This window comes from Garra rufa, chromosome 7 (assembly GCF_049309525.1).
Source record: "Garra rufa chromosome 7, GarRuf1.0, whole genome shotgun sequence".
NCBI lineage: Eukaryota > Metazoa > Chordata > Actinopteri > Cypriniformes > Cyprinidae > Garra > Garra rufa.
In genome coordinates, this window is record NC_133367.1 from 9,305,471 (window position 1) to 9,328,668 (window position 23,198).

At 36.4% G+C, this 23,198-nt stretch overlaps 1 protein-coding gene across 1 annotated transcript in view; it reads left to right on the forward strand.

The window, feature by feature from the left end:
* Positions 1–20,473, forward strand: part of LOC141337909 (uncharacterized) — an 831,413-nt gene extending 810,940 nt beyond the window's left edge. Inside the window, exons 31-36 of the mRNA XM_073843485.1 lie at positions 7,006–7,176; positions 16,788–16,961; positions 17,457–17,630; positions 17,873–18,046; positions 19,459–19,620; positions 20,422–20,473. Coding sequence (XP_073699586.1) covers positions 7,006–7,176; positions 16,788–16,961; positions 17,457–17,630; positions 17,873–18,046; positions 19,459–19,620; positions 20,422–20,440 — 874 coding nt within the window. The 3' untranslated portion in view covers positions 20,441–20,473. The remainder of the gene's footprint in view (positions 1–7,005; positions 7,177–16,787; positions 16,962–17,456; positions 17,631–17,872; positions 18,047–19,458; positions 19,621–20,421) is intronic.
* The last annotated feature ends 2,725 nt before the right edge of the window (positions 20,474–23,198 follow it).

A 23,198-nucleotide genomic window follows, 5' to 3' on the forward strand; every position in this document is an offset into this window, starting at 1 on the left:
TCAGCTGTTATTGCAGTTTTAAGTGTCACATGATCCTTCAGAAATCATTCTAATATACTGATTTATTATTAGAAAGATCAATGCTGGAAACTGTTGTGCTGGCAAAAATTGTTTTGGAGCCTGTGATACTTTTTTTTGTTGTTGTTTTTTTGTTTCTTTGATTAATTAAAAGTAAAAAATAACAGCCTTTCTTCAAAATGTAAATATTTTCTAACAGTATATGTTTTTCTATCACTTTTTATGATTTCAACACATCCTTGGTGAATAAAAGTATTAAACTTAAAAAAAAAAAAAATTACTGACCCCAAAAGTTAAAAGTTAAATGACAGTACATCTGTGTTTTCTAGAAACAAATGAAAAAAAAAAAGTATTTCACTTTCTCTTAAAAGTGTTAGTCTCTTTTTCTTTTTCAAAGGTGTGTACATGTAAAAAAAAAAAAGAAAAAATTCCTGTCCCTCATGAAAAGGAGTGTGTAGGAGCCCAATGTAATTTTAACCACTAGAGGGCGGTTTGGAATGGGAGGAGCTGGTTTGGTCATGTGACATTTAAACCCTCATGATTGTGTGTGAAGGAAGGTGAATAGGTGACGGGATCACATGGTTCTTACCGTATAGTAAGATTCATTAAGTCCCGAATCCATGCGTCTTTTATTGTAAACCGCATTTCATTCATTAAAAGAGCAAAGCAAAAGACGGATTCTGAATGGACAATGATTTTATTTCCAACGTATGAATAAAGAACATCAGCTGTTCATAAGTGGATAGGACGCTGCTACAGAGTGATACATATGTATTATCAGAAAACTAACCACAAAACAAAACTCGTAGGAAAGCACAATGATACAATTAATATCATAAAGTAAAATGACATACTAGAAGAAAACTTTTAAACATTGTTTCTGAATCTCACAGATGAATCTGCTGGTCTTGAAGGTGAACTTTATTCGCTGTAAAAACTACAGAAGATGTTTCTTTTTCATGTGGCATGTTAGAGCTGATTATGACAGATTTCTACAGAAGAGATTGTGTTTTTCTGCTCATTATTGTGTCACGTTTGGTGAGGATGAGACCTGAAAGATGATCTGCTTACTATCAATCCTTTTTGTGTGCATGAGTAGATTAGGAGACTGAGTCAAACTCTTCCCACATTCAGTCAGTGATATGGTTTCTCTCCAGTGTGGATCCTCTCATGTGTTTTCAGGGTTTCTGACCGACTCAATCTCTTGTCACAGTGTGAACACTTGTAAGGTTTCTCTCTAGTGTGGATCCTCTGGTGGTTAACTGTCATAAAAGTCTTCTTACACTAAAAACACATAAGATCTCTCACACCAGTGTGTATCTTCTGATCAAGTTTTAAACTCTGCAGTTGTGAAAACTCTTTCCACATAAAGGACATGAATGTGGTTTCTCCTTCATATCAACTTTCAGGTGCTCCTTCAGGCCTGTAGACCACGCAAATATTTGTCCACATTGATCACATGTGTGCAGCTTCTCTCTAGTGTGATGTTCATGTGCATCTTCAGGGTTACTTCTTGTAGATTAATCTAAATGTTTTTTTTATAAATAAATGTATTCTTTCTGCTTGAAGGAAAGAAGAAAGTGGTAAACACGTTGTTATAAAGAATGCATAATTAGCCTGAATAACCATTGGTATTTGATTGAAAAGAAGACATGTTCTTGTTTCTTTATGAGAAGTGGATTCATTTAATTTGAATATAAAGACATGTTGTGTGTCACAGCAGTTAAATCTGTGTCTATCATGATAAAACCGTATTATCAAACCTATACAATGAGTTTGGTCCTTCTAGAGAAATCTAACTGTAACTAAAGCCACTCAATCTACTGTCGACTAAAACTAAAACAATCCAGATGACTAAAATATGACTCAAACTAAATGACATTTTAGTCAAAAGACTATGACTAAGACTAAATCAATATTTGCTGACAAAATGAACACTGATTTTAACCTGTTGGAACCTGTTAAGTTAATGTTAAACTGTTAACCTTGACCTTGTCCACCAATGGAAAGTTTCATTTTTATAAAAATCCACTGGATATTGACTAAATATCTTTGTAAGTGTGGTTTCATTACAGCGGTTCAAGAAAGTTTAAAAGCACAATGATATAAAACTGTTCATTTCTTGTCTATGAGCAGCCAATGCTACTAACAACAACGACTGAAACTTAGAATAACTAATATGTGGGAGATCACTGCTATTATGTGGATTTATTGTATTGCCATAAATAGCACTTCAATGCTGATGTTGAATCAAGTTACAAAAGATAAAAGTCTGAGTAGAGGGTTGATAACATTGTGAACTTCATTTCAAATTCATGTAAATCAATCAGTTCATATTAGAAACACTTGGTTGACAGCAAGAAGGAAAAAGGAAAACTGATTTAGCCATTTATACTTTATTTTGCCTCTTCATTTAAACGATTAACAGTTTGTATGTCTTTTTAACAGCAAGCATTAAATCTGCTGAACTGCTTGAAGATTTGAGTCTGAGTTCACATTATATTTGTGTCTAATTCTTCTCCTTAATGATTTGTTTGTAAGATGATCTTCTCTTCCTCTGTTTGTCTCTTTCTAGTCTTTATGACTGTGGCATTACAGATGTTTCTTCTACAAGTTAGCCTTTATTTAAGAGAGAGAAACTGCTTATGTAGATTTAATAATACTGAAAACAGACAGATGGACTTTTCAAAACAAACTAAATAATAGTTTTAACTGTATATGTCTGATTGTATTTACATGCAAATATAAATGTGGAGAATAAAGACTAAATGTATTTGAGGATCTAGAGGAGAGAGAAAGACACAAATGCTATTAACTGGTGAAAATGTTTAGTTGGTCTGGACTGATGAGGGAGAGACTCCATCCACAGAACAAAGACAATATACTGGATATCTGGACATTAACAACAGACACACACATCACTGAATAGAAAGTAGAATAGAATAATGTTTGAGATCATGTAATAATGAAATATGTTTTTCTACTTTATTTTTAGCTGCTGTCATGCTCCACATTGTAGACTTGTTTTATATATTTTGATACATTAAGGTGTAGGTTTATAATTAGAAACATTACTTGATTGCAAACATTACTGTTCCTTTTGTGATGATCTCAAACTATGATATACAGCTTTTATCATCTTTTCCCAAATTAGTTACTATTTCAAGTTTCTTTGAATTTAATTTAATGTATAGTTCCTGTTTTCACTCATTCATTGTGCTGATGTCTTCAGATCAGCTGTAAACTGACACTTAAAACTCATTTCATGGCTGTCAGCTGAGACAAACTACTTCATAAACCTCTCAACAGCACTTCATTATAGTCTGATAAATCATGTAATTTGCTGCTAACACATTTATTTCTGAATTTGTGCATTTCATATTGTTTAGTCTTTTCTTTTTTCCCCTTTTTATACAGAAAACAGCTTTATTGCCTTTAATCTAAACCAGTTGGACATGGAGCCTATAAACATAAAGAAGCAGAAACTGTAGAACAAGTATTAATACTACACCCTAATATGAATAGAAAGAACTGAAAGTAAGAAGTAAATACACATCTCAGCATGTGTGACATTTGCAATAAACATCACAGATAACAGTTCAGAACAAGGACAATAATAAAGCAGTGTTTAATTTATGAGGTGAATATCAGGCTCCAGTTCAGCAGGTGGCAGTAACTGTTCAGCTCGTTCAAACCCTCCAGAAAAACCCACGAAGAAGACGAAAACGAAAGTAACTGCGGAAAACACGCAGATAGCAAAACAAAGCGTTGCTCATTGGATTTGATCCATTCTATGTCCTAGAAAACATTTTATAGACACAACTTTAGCGCAGACTCTACTAATTTTAACACTCGCGGACATTGTTTCTGTATTTAATCCAATCTGTCTGAGAGATATGAGAATTATTGCTGACAAACTACAGGCCTAAAGGACAGAAAATGATCGTTTCAAATACTTATGCTCTTCTTAGTGGACAAGACTGCAAGTAAGTTTTCCAAAAGGGGTTATTGAAAACCAATGTGTTTCTGAATGTGGTTATTCTACATGGCAATGCATTTGTTCATAACTGACTTTATTTGATCCTGTGTTTTGTGTTGCTGCTAACTCCAGATATTTCTTGATCTCATTAAGGATCATCATCTCCAGGTCAAACTGAACAGCAGATAGTTTTCTCAACCCAGTGCTGATCTCTGGCAGTTTATCTGCAGTATGTCAGAGGAGCGAGGAAAGGACTCTCCGTCTGAGATGAGTCTCTCACACAAACAGAGGTAAGACTGAGTCTGTTTTCACACAATCATTTTAAACACTGCTCTACTTTCACATGTTTGCTTTAACAAACAAAACCTTAACTAACCTTGTTTTATATTTACAAATGCTTTGCAGAAATTCAGAGCTTCATAACTTACTAATTAAAATATAACATCAAAAATATTTAAAAAGTAGCCAATAGATGATAAATATCTGAGAACTGAAAATCTGAATAATAATTTACAATCTTGACTCAGTTTACAGCTCTTCAGCACTGGGTTTGTAAATACTAGATTTAGTTTTTAGGTCATAAATGTACATTTAGACATTATAAAATTACTGCACACTTAATTTAAAGGGGTCATATGATGCTTTTTAATGTTTTCATTTTCCTTTAGTGTGTAATGTATCTGTTTGTGTAAGATCTTCAGAGTTTCAAAGGTCATAGTCTCCTGCAAAGTGATTTATTTTCCAGAAATGACTAAAATGCCTAGACTGAAGTCCAGATATTACTTTCACAAATGTCTGCATCCCAATGTGAAATATTAGCGTAATGCTGTCCAAAGGTTTCCACAAAGAGAAAACGAGTCTTCAGTGAGTTGTAGTGTTGTCGTCATGTTGTGGAGACGCTGTGTTTGGATGCGAAAGCAAACCTGCTTTGTTTGGAATCAGTGGTTAAGATTTATTTATCATGCTGTTCCTGAGCCGTTAACCCAAAGGTTAGCTTGTGTACAGCACACTTTATGGAGCTGCAGTGCATACACCTGAGCTATACACACATAAATAAACTGTACATAAAATACAATAAACCACACATAAATAACTGTTTTTTATTTTGGAACTTCACACCTGAGCTATACAAACATTTATTCCATGGAATGTCTGGATACTGGATTCTGATTGGCTGGCAGGTGTGCAGTAAAACCGTTTAATGCACAGGTAGTTCTCAATCAGTTTAATCACCGTTCTATATTAATGCGCTGCTTAAATTGATGCACGCAAACAGAGAGAGAGACAGAGAGAGAGAGAGACAGACAGAGAGAGAGAGAGATTGCGTTGTGCTGCGCACATACATAAACTTCTTGTAAGCGCTTGCCCGCGATTCTTATTAAAATAGCCTAGATACTAGATCGCTACATTATATTCCTCAGCAACGAGGTGGTAAAACTGCTGTTTGTAGAGAGGGACGCACAGCATGCAGGCAGGTAACTTACGCACACACACACACACACACACACACACACACACACATACACACACACACAACTGTCATCTCTCTTGCCTTCACACTCTTTCTTGGTCTATCGATAATCTACTGAAACAAATGCTATGTTTCATTCAAATAAATGTGATCTTACCAGACTATTTAATCTCCGAGTCTGATTTGAAGCAGGCAGAATGCTAGAGCTGCGTGTCACAACTGACGGTTAAATAATAGAATAAGTATGCACTGTATTTACAGTAAGGGTGATGCTGTCAAAATGTAATCCCTAGAAAGTCAGTCTTGTTACTACAAAAGTACTAACGTTACAAGTTCTGGAACGTGAAAAAACCCTTTTGGTAAATTACAGTAATTATTTTCTAATATAATTATGTACTGTATGTACAGTAAAGAGGTAATTGGCAAAATTTGACCTGTAGTAAGTTAGCCTTTTAACCACAAACGTACTACAGCCTTTAAAACATGAAAAAACTGGACTTCGTTTTGTTTAGTGAGGTAAATTTGCAGACGGTCCCTAAATCAGCCTAGGCAAATATCCAGCCAATGTCAAACCTAAAACTAACTTTACCTCGGTACAGAAGCAACCCGGGATGTTCTAAAACGCTTAACGTGAAAAACGCTTAACGTGGCTTATACGTAAAAAACGACCAGGAAACCCTAAATTTGTGTCAAACCTTACTTGGAACAAACACTAATTACTATCAAAAGAACGAGTCCTTATTCCACAGATAAAGTGAAGAATATCACGTTAAGCGTTTTCTCCCCCATAGAAGCCCATTATAAGGAAACAGCTTAACGTGGTTTAACTTACCTCAACAGCGACCAGGGAAGACCAAACTTCTGTCAAATTTTAGCTACTTATAATAAATACTTTCTGCTGTCAAAAGAACGAGCTCTTATTCAGCATATAAAGTAATCGTCCCCCAGGGAAGTCCATAAGGAAACAGCTTAACATGGTTTAACTTTAACAACGACTGGGGAAAACCAAACTTCTGTCAAATTTTACTTATAATAAATACTATGCTGTCAAAAGAATGAGCTCTTATTCCGCATATAAAGTGAATATATCACATTAAGCGTCCCCCATAGATAAGGAAATACGTTAAACCACGTTAAGTTATCTTAAAACCAAATTTCTGATGTTACAAAATAAATACTTGCAGTGTCAGTGTTTATTATATGTAACGTTTGACCAAAATTAGTTTTTTGCCGGTCGTTCAGCTCCATTAAGCCACATTAAAGCGTTTTTTAATGGACTTCCCTGGGGGGCGATAACTCTATATGCTGAATAAGAGCTCGTTCTTTTGACAGCAGAAAGTATTTATTATACAGTAACTGTGACTATTAGAATTTGTTTTCAAATATTTGTGTATTTAAATGTTTAAAGAAAAGGTTTGCAATTACTAGATATCATTTTAGAATAACAAAGGTTTTTTTTGGTAATGATTTTTGTGATGCAGTGGACCATTAAATCAGAACTAAATTGTTCTTGCTTGCTTCATCTTGTTTTCTGCAGGTTTTTGGGTCCTGCTGCAGATGAAGGCTGTCAGTATGTGACTGGAATTGTGGGTAAAAACCCGTTACTCCTGAGAGAGCTGAATCTGAGTAAACATGAACTAGGAGACACAGGAGTGAATCAGATCTCTGCTCTACTGGAGGATAAACACTGTCAACTCAACACACTGATGTGAGTATTGCTGCTTTATTCACAATCTTACATTACTTTTAATAGTACTGTTATTGTAGTTGATCATATTTCGTCATTAGTTTGAGTCAGAGCAGTTTTTCTCAGCATCACAAAGAGCCACTAATGTGAAGATCCTACTAGTTCTTGCTGGATCGGGTGTAATGGTCAGACAGGGCCGATCTAAATCCAGTATTGTGTGAACTGTTCTGTTTCTATTAAACCAAACAAAAGGCATACAAACACAATATTCTGAGTTTTCTGAAGCTATTTGATAGTTTAATGTGAGATACAGATATTCAAGGCCTTACACTAAAGTTAATGTAAACTCTTTTCTCTGCTGCGTCTGTCAGTCATTCTCTGTTCAATTCAAACTCTGGTCGTGTTCAGTTACAACAGTCAGCTCCATAAAACTCTCTACAAGATCATTCAGTGTTCCCATTATTATTGATTTATAGATAAATGACTATGATTTTGCAAATATATGGCTGTTTTTGTTGTTTCTAAATCATGTTTCCAGATGTCTGTTGAACAAAACACAGCGTAACAAAGACTAGTTTTTAACTTGCACATTCACTGAAATGTAAAACTGTTAAGAACAAACAAACTGTTGCACAGATATAATACACCACACATCAATATCTCTTCCCTTTGTGATTTCTACTTTTTAATGTCAAGAGTTGTGTGCTGTGACTCTGTGTTGCTTCAAGCACATCATTTTGCACATCGGATGCAAATACTGTTTTGTCCTATCTATCGTATGTTGATGCCTCATTTAAAATATTTCAATTTTATAGTATTTATATTTATGTGGAAATATATAGTTTTTCATTAATGCCTTTTATAACAACAATGCAAATAGCTATGAGTAACATTTTACCAGATTCAGTGCTGCACATTTATTTGTTCCCCACTCAATGTTTTTTCACAAAATGTTTGAATTTATAAAATTATTAATATTGTGCACTGATTTTTCTAAAATAACTTTTGCTACTGAATTATCCACTAACTTAGTTTGTAATATATTTTTGTCATAGATTATGAATATACATGTATATTTTTAATTTATAAATTCAATTTAAGTTGTAATTTTTTTTGAAGTTTTGACAACTATTCATAACTGCTTTTAATTTAAAGTTTGTGTTTCTCAAAATGTAAAATGTCTAATTTTGGTGCAGCATATACTATACATTGTAAAAACTGAAGAAGAGCATTTTAAGAATCAGTGATCAGTATCTGCCTCAAATTTCCTGATCAGTGCAGCACTAAAGCAAATCAACTGCCTTTTCAAAACTTATTTGAATGTCTTCAGTTTAAGGAAATAGGTTAATTCATTAAATAAACACATGTGCAAAGTCTAATATTTTTATAAGCAAACTGTCTTTGTTGTTGACTTGTAATTGTTTAGTCTACAGTATGTTTGAATATTGATCTGTGAGACTAAAGTGATTGACAATAGTAGACAGTATCATTATACTGTACAGCAGTTACAGTCAGATTAAAGTTTATTGTAGCATTGCATCTATGTGTTTGAAACTTATGTAATTGTAGTGGACATGAAAGGGTTAATGTGTTTTGCGTATGTCACGTGTTCGTGGTGGAGAGTCACGGGTTATGTGGAATTGGGAATATTAATCACCTGTTCAATTAGAGTTGGGAAGGAGAGGGGGTGAGCAGGGACGATGTATTCTTTGTTGACCAACAACGTAATATAACAAAACTTGATATCTTCAGTCTGTACAATAAATCAGAACAACCAAGAGAAGTTTTGCCTCACGGATGTTTTATTGTTGCGTCGCAAATGCATTGAGTTCTTGTTTAGCCTCTCAGCGGCGTTTGGTAACTACGGAGTAGCCGCTACATTATGTCAACAAAGAAATCATTTCTCGGCAAACGCAGCAAAAGGATTACATCGTGTTGCGGAGTACAGGATTCTGCTCATTTGGAAAGGAGAATTCTACAGCCGCAGAAGTTGAAATGCCAGCGCAAACCGATCGGCAAAGTTCCTAGGAGAAGCAAGCAAACAATCACCACATAGGTAAGCCTGCTGGGCTTCTTGTTACTCGGCTGTGCTGTATTTAGAAAGCGCAATATTTGTCCATTGGGGATGATCGCGCGGTATTTGAATTTGGTACGCTGTTTCATCCATTGGGGATGATCGTGAGATAGTGTTATTGTTTTGTTTGGCTTCAGTTGGGTTGGTCCAGAGCTCTGGTTATTGTAGTATGTTTTTGCTGGTTTGTTTAGTGTGGTAAATAAGTCAGGATGTTTATAGAGTTGACAGAGGTTGTTTATATGTCGCTGTGATGTTTGAGAATCTGGTTGAACAAATATTGTTGGCTTGTTGGGGAACGCAAAAACATGAATGAAGCGGGCGTTGATGACGTCGCTGGCCTTGATCTGCATGGCAGTAAAAGAGAAACTAAACTCACTGCAAAGGTTTTAGCCAATAAAATTGAAAGACTTCAAATGGAACGAAAGAAAGATGTAAATACAATTAAAGGACTGATTCCAGAGATGAAAAGTCTGATGACAAGAAAAGGAAATGTCTCTCGGGTGCAAATGCTTTTTAAAACTCTTGTTCAGCTTTGTGAAAATGCCAACAAGCAACATGATATGGTCATTCCTTTACTTCCTGAAGAGGAACAGGAAAAACAAAACGAATGGTTTTTGAGCATCATGAAATACAGCAACACATTTAAAGATACTGTGCAACATTGGTTAAGTTGTCCGGAAGAATCATTGGAGAATAGTGTTCCTGTTTATTCTGATGTTGATGCAACACAAGAAGATATCATTCCTCAAGTCACAGTCCATGCTTCATCCATTGTTGTGTCAGATAATTTGCAAGATGACATTGTATCTAATGTGGGGAGCAGATCATCCAAAAATCAAAGTTCGGTTGTTGGAAGAAGATCTGGGGTGTCGTCAATTTCTTCTGTATGTCTTAAAGCAGAGGCTGAGTTGGCTGCATTAAGGGCACAACAAAAATTATTGAAGGAGAAACATGAACTAGAGGATCAAGAGGAACAGTTACGAAGAAGGAAAGAACAGCTTAATCTTCAAGGAGAAATTGAAATTCAAATGGCTAAATTGAATGTTCTGAAATCTCAAAGTGTATTAAGCAGTAAATCGGGTCATTCAGGAGGAAGACATTCTAGTTCAGAGCCAAAACAAAAGAAAACAAAAAGTCTTCATGCCAGTGCTAACTCATTTGTTCCTCAAATGTCTACAAAAGAGAAGGGATCGGTGCAGGATGCTGGAAATTTGGGAGCAAAACCTAAAGAGAAATTTGAAAAACAACGGGTTCCTTCACAGCCTTATCCAGTGCATCAACCATCTAGAGGTCAAACAGGGGAACAGATGGCATGTGGAAATGCTTTGAATTTACATGTTGAATCCAACACTGAAGAGGAAAGTAATGTAATGGGCATCATGAGAAAGCAAAATGAAATAACAACACTATTGTTAAAACAGCAATGTTTGTCATCTTTACCCAAAAGAGATCTGAAAGTTTTTTATGGTGATCCATTAAAATATCATGCATTTATGAGAGCCTTCGAAAACAGTGTTGAAAGTAAAACAGACAACTACAGTGACTGCGTATACTTCCTTGAGCAATATACTGTTGGTCGTCCAAGAGAGTTGATACAGAGTTGTCAGCATATTGATCCATGCAGGGGATACGTCAGAGCTAAAACTTTGCTGCAAGAACATTTTGGAAATGAACAGAAAGTTGCATCTGCTTACATGAGTAAAGCTCTTTCATGGCCTCAAATTAAAGCTGAAGATGTTAATGCCTTACAGGAATATAGTCTCTTTCTTAGAGGCTGCGTTATGTTATGGAGGAAGTGCAATATCTGTATGATTTGGACATGCCTACCAATATGATGACGATTATAAAAAAGTTGCCCTACAAACTTAGAGATAAATGGAGAAGTGTTGTTTGTGAACTCCAAGAAAGACGTAATTGCAGAGTTTCTTTCACGGATATTGTTAACTTTCTTGAACATCAAGTTAAAGTCCTAACCGATCCAATATTTGGAAATATACAGGATGTTCCATCACGAGCAGTGAATAGAAATGTGAAGAAACTTAAATCATATCCTCATTTTGGCATAAAAGGAACCAGCTTTGCTACCAGTGTTGCTATAAACAAAGAATGTGAATCGCAAAATATAGGAAAGAAACAGACTAGATTTGATAAAGGATGTCTCTGCTGTAAAGGTGCACACATGTTGGACATGTGTCCTCAGTTGGGAAAACAACCCCACAAGGAGAAGATTGGCTTCTTAAAGGAAAGTGGAGTTTGTTTTGGCTGTTTGTGCATTGGGCACATTAGCAAAGAATGCAGAAAACGTCTTTGTTGTGATGTTTGTGGACTTAAACATCCCACTTTGTTGCATATCTTTCCTAAAGAAAAAGGGACAACTGATGCAACTGAGAAGAAATCCAAACCAACAGTGGATGATGTTTTGGTGTCTAGTGGTCTGACTGGGGCTGGTGATTATGACTGTAAACTCCCGATTGTTCCTGTGCAGATCAAAGCCAAGAAAGGCAGTGATATTATTACTACTTATGCCTTTTTAGATCAAGGTAGTACAGCTGTGTTCTGTACTGAGAATTTGATGAGAAGACTTAACCTTACAGGAACTAAAGTGCGGATACTTTTAAGAACCATGGGGCAAGAAAAGGTGGTGAGTAGCCATGTTTTGTCAGGATTGGAAGTGGCTGGCTTGAATGGAAGTGAATTTTGTGATTTGCATCGAGTTTACACCCAGGAAAGCATGCCTGTTCACAAAGGAAATATACCCAGAGAAAGAGATCTTCAAAGATGGCCTCATTTAAAGACTGTTCATTTACCTCAGATTGACGCTGGGATTGAGCTGCTCATAGGTACAAATGTTCCTAAAGCATTGGAACCATTGGAGGTAATCTGCAGTGTAAATGATGGGCCCTATGCAATCAGAACCATGTTGGGATGGACCGTGAATGGACCACTCTTTGCAGATGGTGAGAATGTAGTATCAAGTGCACAGCCAGAAGTCACAGTTAACAGAATTTCAGTAGTGAATGTGGAAGATGTGTGGCAACAGCAATTTAAAATGGATTTCCCAGAATGTAGTCAAGATGAACGAACTGGTTATTCAAAGGAAGATCAACGATTTATGGAAATGGTGACAAATTCTGCCAAACTTGTAGATGAGCATTACGAAATTGGTTTACCTTTGAAAGAGAAAGTTCATATGCCAAACAATCGAAAAATTGTGGAACAACGTGTTCTACATTTAAAGAGGAGACTTCAAAAGGATTCTGCCTTTCTTGCTGATTATAAAGCCTTTCTACAGGATATGGTCTCCAAAGGGTATGCAGAGAGAGTTCCTGCAGAGGAGTTGATGCGTAGTGATGGAAAGATCTGGTATATTCCACATCACGGTGTCTACCATCCAACAAAGAAGAAAATCCGTGTGGTGTTTGATTGTGGAGCGAGTTTTCAAGGAACATCACTTAATGATAAACTCTTGCAAGGACCAGACCTTACCAGCTCACTTGTTGGAGTAGTGACAAGATTCAGAAAGGAACCAGTAGTAATTATGGCCGATGTGGAATCAATGTTCCATCAAGTAAAGGTTCCAGCTGATGATGTGGATTTGTTACGGTTTCTTTGGTGGCCTGAAGGGGATTTCAGTCAAGATCCAGTTGACTTTAGGATGCTAGTGCACCTCTTTGGAGCGACTTCGTCTCCTAGCTGCGGTGGATACAATCCTACATTCCTTCTATGTTGATGATTGTTTTGTTTCAGTTACTTCTACTAAAAAGGCAATTGCTTTGTATCATGAGCTTGTTTCCATATGTGCCAAGGGCGGCTTTAAGCTCACAAAATGGATGAGCAATAGATGTCAAGTACTAGAGGCAATACCAGAAGCTGAAAGAGCAAAGACCATGAAAGGCTTGAGCATGGATTGGGATTTTCCATCAATGGAGAGAGTGTTGGGAGTACAGTGGTGTATTCAGTCCGATGCCTTCAAGTTTAAGATTGTATTAAAAGATAGACCTCTGACAAGAAGAGGAATATTGTCCATCATCAGTTCCATCTATGATCCGTTAGGAATTGTAAGTCCTGTGGTTTTGTCCGCTAAGAAAATCTTACAAGAGCTCTGCAAAGGAAATCTGGGATGGGATGATGTCCTTCCTGAATTGGTGGCTCAAAAATGGATTAGTTGGCTGCAAGAACTTCACCATCTGGAAAACTTTGAACTTGCAAGATGTTTGAAACCTCCAAACTTTGGGGATGTCACTACTGCACAGTTGCGTGGATATGGAACTGTGACATACTTGTTGTTACGTAATGCACATTCACAATCCCACTGTGCTTTTATTATGGGAAAATCAAGAGTTGCCCCAGCAAAGTCCATTACCATTCCTCGCATGGAGCTTATTGCCGCTACCATGGCAAGCCGAATGGATGTGTTGTGGAAGAGAGAGTTGCATCTGGAGCTGCAAGATTCTGTCTTTTGGACGGATAGTGCTTCTGTTCTCAAATATATAAAAAATGAGACTTCCAGATTTCGAATATTTGTAGCAAACCGGGTGACAGAAATCCTCAAGGCCTCGCAAGCCTCACAGTGGAGATATGTAGGCTCTGCAAGCAATCCTGCTGATGTTGCTTTGAGAGGATCAGCTGTAAGATCATTTCTTGAGAATAAAACATGGATATCAGGTCCTGCTTTTCTGCTTTGTTCTGAGAGTGAGTGGCCTGATAATCTCATTGACCTTGAAACATATGAAGTAAGTGACGTTGAAATCAAGAAGTGCATAGAGATTAATTCCACACAACTCAAAGAAGAGGATGACATAATTGCACGTTTCACTCATCGCTTTTCATCTTGGTTCCATTTGAAAAAAGCGGTGGCTTGGATTTTGTCTCTTAATCAAAAAAGGAAACAACTGAACTTAACTCTGGCTGATTCTGGCCTAAATGGACAACAAGATGGCTCTTTGGAAAAAGAAATGGAGATTTTTAAAGGTCAACTTGAACATCCTCACCTCTCAACAGAAGAACTAGAGACGGCTGAATTAGAGATTATTAGACTTTCTCAAGAAAAGATGTTTCCTGATGAGCTTAATAGCATTAAAAGAGGTGAAAGCATAAAGAAAAGTAGCCATATCTATGGACTTTGTCCTATTCTTGGAGATGTTTTAAGAGTTGGAGGACGATTAAGTAGGGCATCAATGCCTGAAGTATCCAAACATCCAGCCATTTTGGCTAAGAATTTTCCCATTGCAGACATTCTCTTGCGACATATACACCAAGAAGTAGGACATGGTGGTCGCAATCATATGTTGTCCAAATTGCGCCAGAAATATTGGATTACTGGTGCGAGCACAGCCATAAGGAAAGTACTGTCCAAGTGCATTGTTTGTCGGAAATTGAATTCCCTTCCAGGATGTCAACAGATGGCAGATTTGCCTTCAGAAAGAGTAACTCCAAATGAACCTCCATTTACCCGTGTTGGGGTTGATTATTTTGGACCTTTTGAGGTAAAAAGCAGAAGAAGTGTAGTAAAAAGGTATGGAGTAATTTTCACTTGTTTAGCCATACGAGCAGTAAATATTGAGGTGGCATCCTCTTTGGACACAGATTCTTTTATAAATGCACTTCGCCGTTTTATTGCAAGACGCGGACAGGTCCAGGAACTTCGATCTGATAATGGAAGGAACTTTGTAGGAGCAGAGAGTGAACTAAAAGTAGCGATACAGGAATGGAATCAATGTAAGATCAATGATGTCCTTCTTCAAAAAGGAATTAAATGGACGTTTAACCCCCCAACTGGATCACATTATGGAGGAGCATGGGAGAGGTTAATTAGATCTGTGAGGAAAATTCTGAACTCTATTCTAAAGGTGCAGAATCTGGATGAAGAAGGCTTTCATACTGTACTTTGTGAAGTGGAAGCTATTATTAATGGTCGTCCAATCACCGAAGTATCCACAAATCCATCTGATTTGGAAGCATTAACACCAAACCATCTGTTGCTCCTGAAAACTTCACCATCCCTACCACCAGGAGAATTTAAAAAGGAAGATGTTTATGCTCGTAAGCGATGGAAGCAGGTCCAGTACATGGCAGATTTGTTCTGGAAAAGGTGGGTTCTGGAGTACTTACAGCAACTTCAAGAGCGTCAGAAGTGGACCAGAGTCAAGCGTAACTTTCAACCAGGAGATATAGTGCTTATAGTCGATAACACAGCACCACGCAACTCTTGGCTTATGGGACGAGTAATTCAAACGTTTCCAGACAGAAGAGGATTGGTGCGTCATGTAAAAGACCAAAAGCAGCTGTCTGGACAGACCGATAACTAAGCTCTGTCTTATACAAGAAGCAGAAGACGGTTAACTTTACTTATTACTTGACAATTTTTTGACTTTGACATTGACTTCTGTGGCTTGACAGAGTGGAACTGTAAAGGACACTTGGACTAATCCATGTTATGAACACTTTTTTGCCTTTCTATTCTCTTTTTGAAGAAGAAAGAAGACTGTACATTACATGGTGTTGTTAAAATTCATCAATTTGATTATTTCATGTCTCTATTTTGATGAATGTAATAATTATTTGATAATAATTAGGGGCTGGATTGTAGTGGACATGAAAGGGTTAATGTGTTTTGCGTATGTCACGTGTTCGTGGTGGAGAGTCACGGGTTATGTGGAATTGGGAATATTAATCACCTGTTCAATTAGAGTTGGGAAGGAGAGGGGGTGAGCAGGGACGATGTATTCTTTGTTGACCAACAACGTAATATAACAAAACTTGATATCTTCAGTCTGTACAATAAATCAGAACAACCAAGAGAAGTTTTGCCTCACGGATGTTTTATTGTTGCGTCGCAAATGCATTGAGTTCTTGTTTAGCCTCTCAGCGGCGTTTGGTAACTACGGAGTAGCCGCTACAGTAATGATTGTCTACATGTTGTTCTGCAGAAATATCATGAGATTTGCATCTTCTGCTACAATAGACAAAAGAATAAACTAAAAACGCTTATAAAGCAGACAAAACTAGTGAGACGATTACAGACAGATTATGGGAACTACAGACTATATGACTACTGTTGTACGTTTGATAATGTAAGACAGTAAGCCGCCACATGTGAAACTGATGATACTTTTATTAACAGAGCTCATGTCACAAACACCACACTCACATCAACATAACTCCTGTGTTCACAGCAAACACACAATGAGAGAGTGAAGATGGGCCTTACGCTCTTAAAGAGCAGACACTTTTAGACTGCAGCATGTTAGAATCAACCAATCATATTGCATTTCTGTATCATTTATCACAATCATCTACAGCTACTGTAGCTCTTCAATAAGATGATCCTCATAGATCTACATTTACATTTATTCATACAGCAGACACTTTAATTCAAAGCAACTTACAATTTTGGAAAACAAGAAACAATTCATCATAAAGAAGCAAATAAACACAGGAAGTGCTCATAATACAACGTTTCAGACATTATTCAGTTTAGTGTGAGCTAGAACAGTGAGGAATAAGGAAAAGTGACATTAATATTGTTTTTTATGATCATTCTTCTTTCTGTCTTCAGTCTGGATTATTGCAGTATTACAGAGAAACAGTGTCTCATCCTGACTTCAGCTCTGAAATCAAACCCATCACACCTGAGAGAACTGAACCTGAGCGGGAATAAACTAGGAGACTCTGGAGTGAAAAACCTCAGTGATCTACTGATGAACCCACAATTCAAGCTGGAGAAACTAGAGTTAGTATCATTATACTGTACAGCAGTTACAGTCAGATTAAAGTTCACTGTTTAGTTTAGGACCACTGGACTCTTGACAGCTTTGCTGTGAAACAAAACAGAATAAAAAAATAAAAATAAAACTATCAAAAAAATGCATATTATTTAATATATTTGTATAGTTAGAAATTGTAAACTACACTCTGAAATAGATTAAAAATATTTGATTTGATTGATTTAATTATTTAATTAAATTCCATAAAAAATATGAAAATAGACATTTAATTTAGTTAATTGTACTGTTGTTTCTATATTGATTCTATGTATAGATTCATTATTTGTTGACTGAGGATGGGTCCAGACTTGGATTGTAACTAGTGTCCTCAAATACTCCTGTCTTGGTTTGTTTCATATCATTAAGATTTTTATGATTTTTCTGGTTTATTAGTGACTGTATAGCATTTGCTGATGATCATCATAGATCTGAGTCATTGTTCTTTCTCTTTCTGTCTTCAGTCTGTGTGGATGCAGTATATCAGAGAAACAGTGTCTCATCCTGACTTCAGCTCTGAAATCAAACCCATCACACCTGAGAGACCTGAACCTGAACGGGAATAAACTTGGAAACTCTGTAGTGAAAAAACTCAGTAATCTACTGATGAACCCACAATTCAAGCTGGAGAAACTACAGTTAGTATCATTGACAATTATGAATTTAGACCTTTTTAAGTGTTAATTTTTCTTTAAAATGCACTTGTTGATTGAGGACAAATCCAGACTTGGATTGTAACTAGTATCCTCAAATACTCCTGTCTTGGTTTGTTTCATATCATTAAGATTTTTATGATTTTTCTGGTTTATTAGTGACTGTATAGCATTTGCTGATGATCATCATATATCTGAGTCATTGTTCTTTCTCTTTCTGTCTTCAGTCTGTGTGGATGCAGTATTACAAAGAAACAGTGTCTCATCCTGACTTCAGCTCTGAAATCAAACCCATCACACCTGAGAGAACTGAACCTGAACTTTAATTCAATAACAAACACAGGAGTGAATCACTTATGTGACGTACTGAAGGATTCACACTGTAAACTGGAGAGATTGAGGTCAGTAACATTCACATACAAGAATCAAAATGATGAAAATCACTTCAACAGTTTAAACCACAACACTTTCTACTCAATATCTCATGATGAGTGGGTTCATGGGTTCACATTATATTTGTGTCAAATTTAGGGTTGTTCCGATTCCGATACTAGTATCGGAAATGCCGCCGATACCACAAAAAAATCTAGCATCGGAATCGGCGAGTACTTGAACCCACGTACCGATCCGATACCATTTTCTTAAGATATAAGTTAATCCCGCTAGCAAATTGGAAGCCAGTTCTTCTTCGCGGCTCAGAATGCAAACACAGGGAGTAGTGCTGTGTTGCCACAAGCAACCACTGTTTAGAGCGGCGAAGAAGAAATACAAATGTGCTAGCAGTTTGTCCGCTGTTTGGCAGTATCTCAGACTGGACCAAGCAGCCAGTAAAGCGGCGGCATGTCTCATATGTAGGGCTTTATGATTTCCGAGATGCGGAAAACACGGAAGGAATCGCGGAATCCAGTCAAAATGGAATTTACAGTTTAACGCGGAACGTCACGGAATTTGTCAAAGTTTGATGCATTAATCAAAGGTAGTTCATTACACTTAAATCAAATCGTGAAATGGACTAATAATAAGCCGAAAACCGACTGTTTAAATATGAATTATGCGTGGCTCTGTGTTAATGAATTGTACAGGCGCGTGGTTTGTTTACTGCTTGTACTGAAGCGCGCGGGACACTTGCGGTAATATTAAAGGGCTCCAGACTGTGACCATTTTTTCTGCCAGTGTTACTAATTTTCGTGACCACAGCGTTGTTCAACTCATAAGCTCTGCCATTTCTGTTTCAGATAAGAAACATAAAATGGCACGCAAAACGAAAGTGAAACTAACACGACACGTTTGAGCTGCTCAGCGCTGACCATTTATCAGCTTGGACTGCAATGCAAACAAACTTGCACAAACCCCGAACAGCTTTATTCGGGAGCCAATGTTGATTTTGCAACACTGTTACTGCTGCGAGATCTAGTGAGAATCTTTCAAATTCTGGCCAAAATTCTCTGTTATAAACAGGGCTGATGTACGTCAGAAAACCAGATTAGTAATACTAACTATTTAAAAAAATATTACTATCAAATGTATGTCATATAATAAAAATACTCTAGTTCACTGTATATATCTCTGTATGTTTGTTTTATTAAGGAATAACTCTGAAGCACACCAAAAAATTATTTATTAGTATTATTTACAGCTGTATATACAATTACACACCCAGGTATCGGATTAGTACTCGGTATCGGCCGATACCCCGAGCCCAGGTATCGGAATCGGGAAGGAAAAAAGGGTATCGAACATCTCTAGTCAAATTCTTCTCCTTAATGATTTGTTTGTAAGATGATCTTCTCTTCCTCTGTTTGTCTCTTTCTAGTCTTTATGACTGTGGCATTACAGATGTTTCTTCTTTAACTCAGTCTTTGACAAACACAAAAGCACTGCAGTTTCTAAAAGAGCTTGATCTGGGTTATAATAAGATTGGAGACTCAAAGCAGCGGCTCATTGATGTGCTACGAGACTCAAACTGTAAACTGAGGTCAGTAAACTTCACTTTGTGATATTAAAGAGATCTTCAATTACCTCTGATATGTGGACAAATATTAACTTTCAAATATTTGTGAAAGAAGATGATCAAATGATCATCAAGCTTTATTTCAAAGGGTTTGTGTCAGAATGAAATGTAAAGTTGATCAAAATGTTGAACACAAAGGAGGAAAGAGAACAAAAGCAGACTGTCAGAGCTTTATCCAACAACAGCTGCTTTATTAATGCCATCAGTAATAGTGAATCATTCCAGTTTGAAATAGATTTGGTCAGATTGGAGGAAAACGCTGGTAAAATCAGTGCAGATTCCAGCTTCAGCTCACAGCCGTCCAGCATCACATGATCAATGTCTCTGTCTCTTGTGTGTTTTTACTTTGACAAGCAACACGTCACATTACTTTACACTTACTTTACTTTCACTTATTTACTGAGACCAATACAAATGTTGAAACTAGAGGAAAAACAGCTTTAACTAGTGGAACATTTAACTGAAAGGGTTTCGTTTTGAGGCAAAATCACATTAGTATTTGTTCTTGTGGTTTATTATATTTGGCGTTCACTCATTAGTGTGTGTTTCTCTTTATATTGTCTCAACAGGAGTCACACAAACAGACAAACATATGAATGGAAATCATGTTCAGATGTATTTAAAACACAAATATTGTTTTAGAAATATCTATGCAAGATCATTTAAATCTAGCTTTAACTTTAAAAGAAACTGTAATTGAAGTAGAAACTGATTTGCAATTTGTTCCACTGAACTCTGTTTTCTCTCTTTTGTTTCACCTTGCAGTGTTGAATGTCCATTCTAAAGTCTATCATGGAAATAAATCATCAGAAGATAAATTATGTCCATCCTAGTTGTTGGATCGTGATGAAAGGAGCAGTGAACATCAGGTGAGGATCCACAGAAGAGCTTCACTACTGTGTCTATGAGGAGAAAGAAATGTGTGATAAATGTGTGAATGTGATCCATACAGGTGAAGAGACTCAGACTTTACAATCAAATAATGCAGCATGTGTGTTAGAAACATGTGATACTGAATGATTCATGTTGATTTAGTATTCAAGCAAATGATGCTTTTGTTTTATTGAAAGCTGAAACAGGAGGAAGACGCTCAGATGAGTCTGTCTGGCTCTTCAGTTTAATAATATTTGTATTAAACTCATCCATAATGATTCAAATGTTGAAATGTGATTGTCAAGTGCAGCACTTAAATGTGTCAAAGATATAAAACAAGTCTACAATGTGAAATTAAAACATTGACATGATCTCTCTTACATGTAATACACATTGTTCTTCTATTTAATTGTATATTAAGTTAGCTATGTGTCTGTCTGTTGCTGATGTACAGATGCACAATCACAAATCCTCTCATTACAACAAACAAAGCAGAAACACAATGGAAATAAAAGATGGATTGTGCAGTTTTGTCTGGTTAATTGATTAAAACTGACATTTTGACACACAGTGAGTTTGTTAGCATGTTGTTAGCATGATTCTAGCATGATTACCAAAATGTTGTCATGTTTCTAACATGATTAGCAAGTTTTCACAGACACTGAGTGACATCTTCAGTGTTTATGAATGCTGTGCCTTTTACTCACTGTTTGTGTAATTTTAGTCACAAATTGAAGCAAAGTTCTGATTTTTTGTTTGATTTTTAAACAGCTTTTTTCCTCACTCCTTTTTGGAATAAATATCACACAAACAGACAAATACTTTTTTAGACATTGGTTTGGGACTCAACTTTAGACATTGTTACATTCCAGTATGTCCACCCTGTATATATAGTTTATATTTCTCCTCTACTGAATCAGTATGTCCACCCTGACGCTCCACCGCCGGAAGAACTTCGCTTTAACTGGAAACAGTCCCTTTTCCTTCAATTTTTTTTAAAGAAGAAAAAAGGCCATGGGCAGTACACCATCATAATGTACAGCACCAAAATCAAATCAAAATAATAATAATAAATAAATAAATACAATTATTTTTAACTCTAGAAAATCTATAGTTTATATATCTCCTCCACTCAAATCAGCTGTCAGTGTATCTAATATTGTATATATGGTAAGAAAAAGACGAGCTACCTCTCAAACATGCATATCTTAATTTGATGTTGCTTTAAAACGGTGAAATGTATGATGCATATAATTCTGATGATGAAAGTTTTCGAGTTATTTAACTGTCCTGTCGCTGGCAGGATCACTTGATGTTTTTCCCCCTTATTAAAGTGGATACAGCTTAGAATACTCATTCAAGAATAAGGCATTGTTCAAAACTATGCTATTTTACATATTTCTTTTCTTTGTGTACAATCACAATAAAAAACAGATGTGTCTTTGTACAAAAAAATAATAATGGAAAGATGCTGCTTTAAGGGTGCATCTCTGAAACTGCCTTAAATTCTGCATATAGGCTGCTATTTGTTAATTTTATTTTCTTTCGTTTTGTTAATTTGTTATACATTCAGAAAAAAAAATATATTTCGCATATGGGCCAATTTTATTTATTATATATAGCTTTATTAGGTTTTTCTCTGTGCACAAGCTCTGCGTGACGTTCTGATGTTTATGCTGCTTCTTGCTTGTGTACAATTAATCCCTTAAAACGATTTTAGCTGTTTTTAATGTGTCACAGCCATGTATCAATTTAAATGTAATTGTAATTTAACATAATCTTGTTGGTTAATAATAACTTATCAACATCGGTTGTCAGTTGGGAACAATAAAATAACCTAAATTATAATTTCTATTTGCAATGTAGTCTAATAAATGTTCATCAGGACGGAAAAAAAAAGAAAGAAAAGAAAATAATAATACAATTGCACCTGGTTATGAATAGCTTTTTGCTATTCGTTTGAACCATAATTTCAGGAAAGACTGAATTATTGAATTGTATTTGTGGCCAACGCCCCCTAGAGCTGGCAATGGTGTTTGGCTACAGAATGTTGTTCCTTGCGCCACCTGGTGGATATTATATGAAGCGCAACAATGTTTTAAGAAATTCTGAAAAAGCGCCTGCAGGGAGATCCGTGATCACACGTGATGAATTGCAGGCTGCCGCGTGAAAATAGACGCATTTTTAATGGACAGATCTGTACAAGTTTGTTCTGAAAACTGATACAATGGTCTTGTGTTACTGGTAGGGATGCACCGATCCGTATCGGCCGATCACTTGCGCGTTTTGTCAGTAAAGAAGGTTCTGTAATCAGTGGTAAATGCCATCAGGTGCGTGATTTCACGTTGAGCCGTATATACTACACACAGCCGTTGTTCACTGACGAGCTGCGCACTTTCACACTGATAATGAACATTGATTTGCGCAGCTCGTCGGTAAACAACGGCTGTGTGTAGTATATACGGCTCAACGTGAAATCACGCACCTGATGGCATTTACCGCTGATTACAGAACCGGCTTTACTGACAAAACGCACAAGCATGATCAGCCGATTCGTATCGGTGCATCCCTAGTTACTGGTTTATTGGAGATGGACAATATAATCAAAACTTTTATTTGGTAAATACCATATACACAAAGCAATATACATGTCTACTGTACTAAACTGA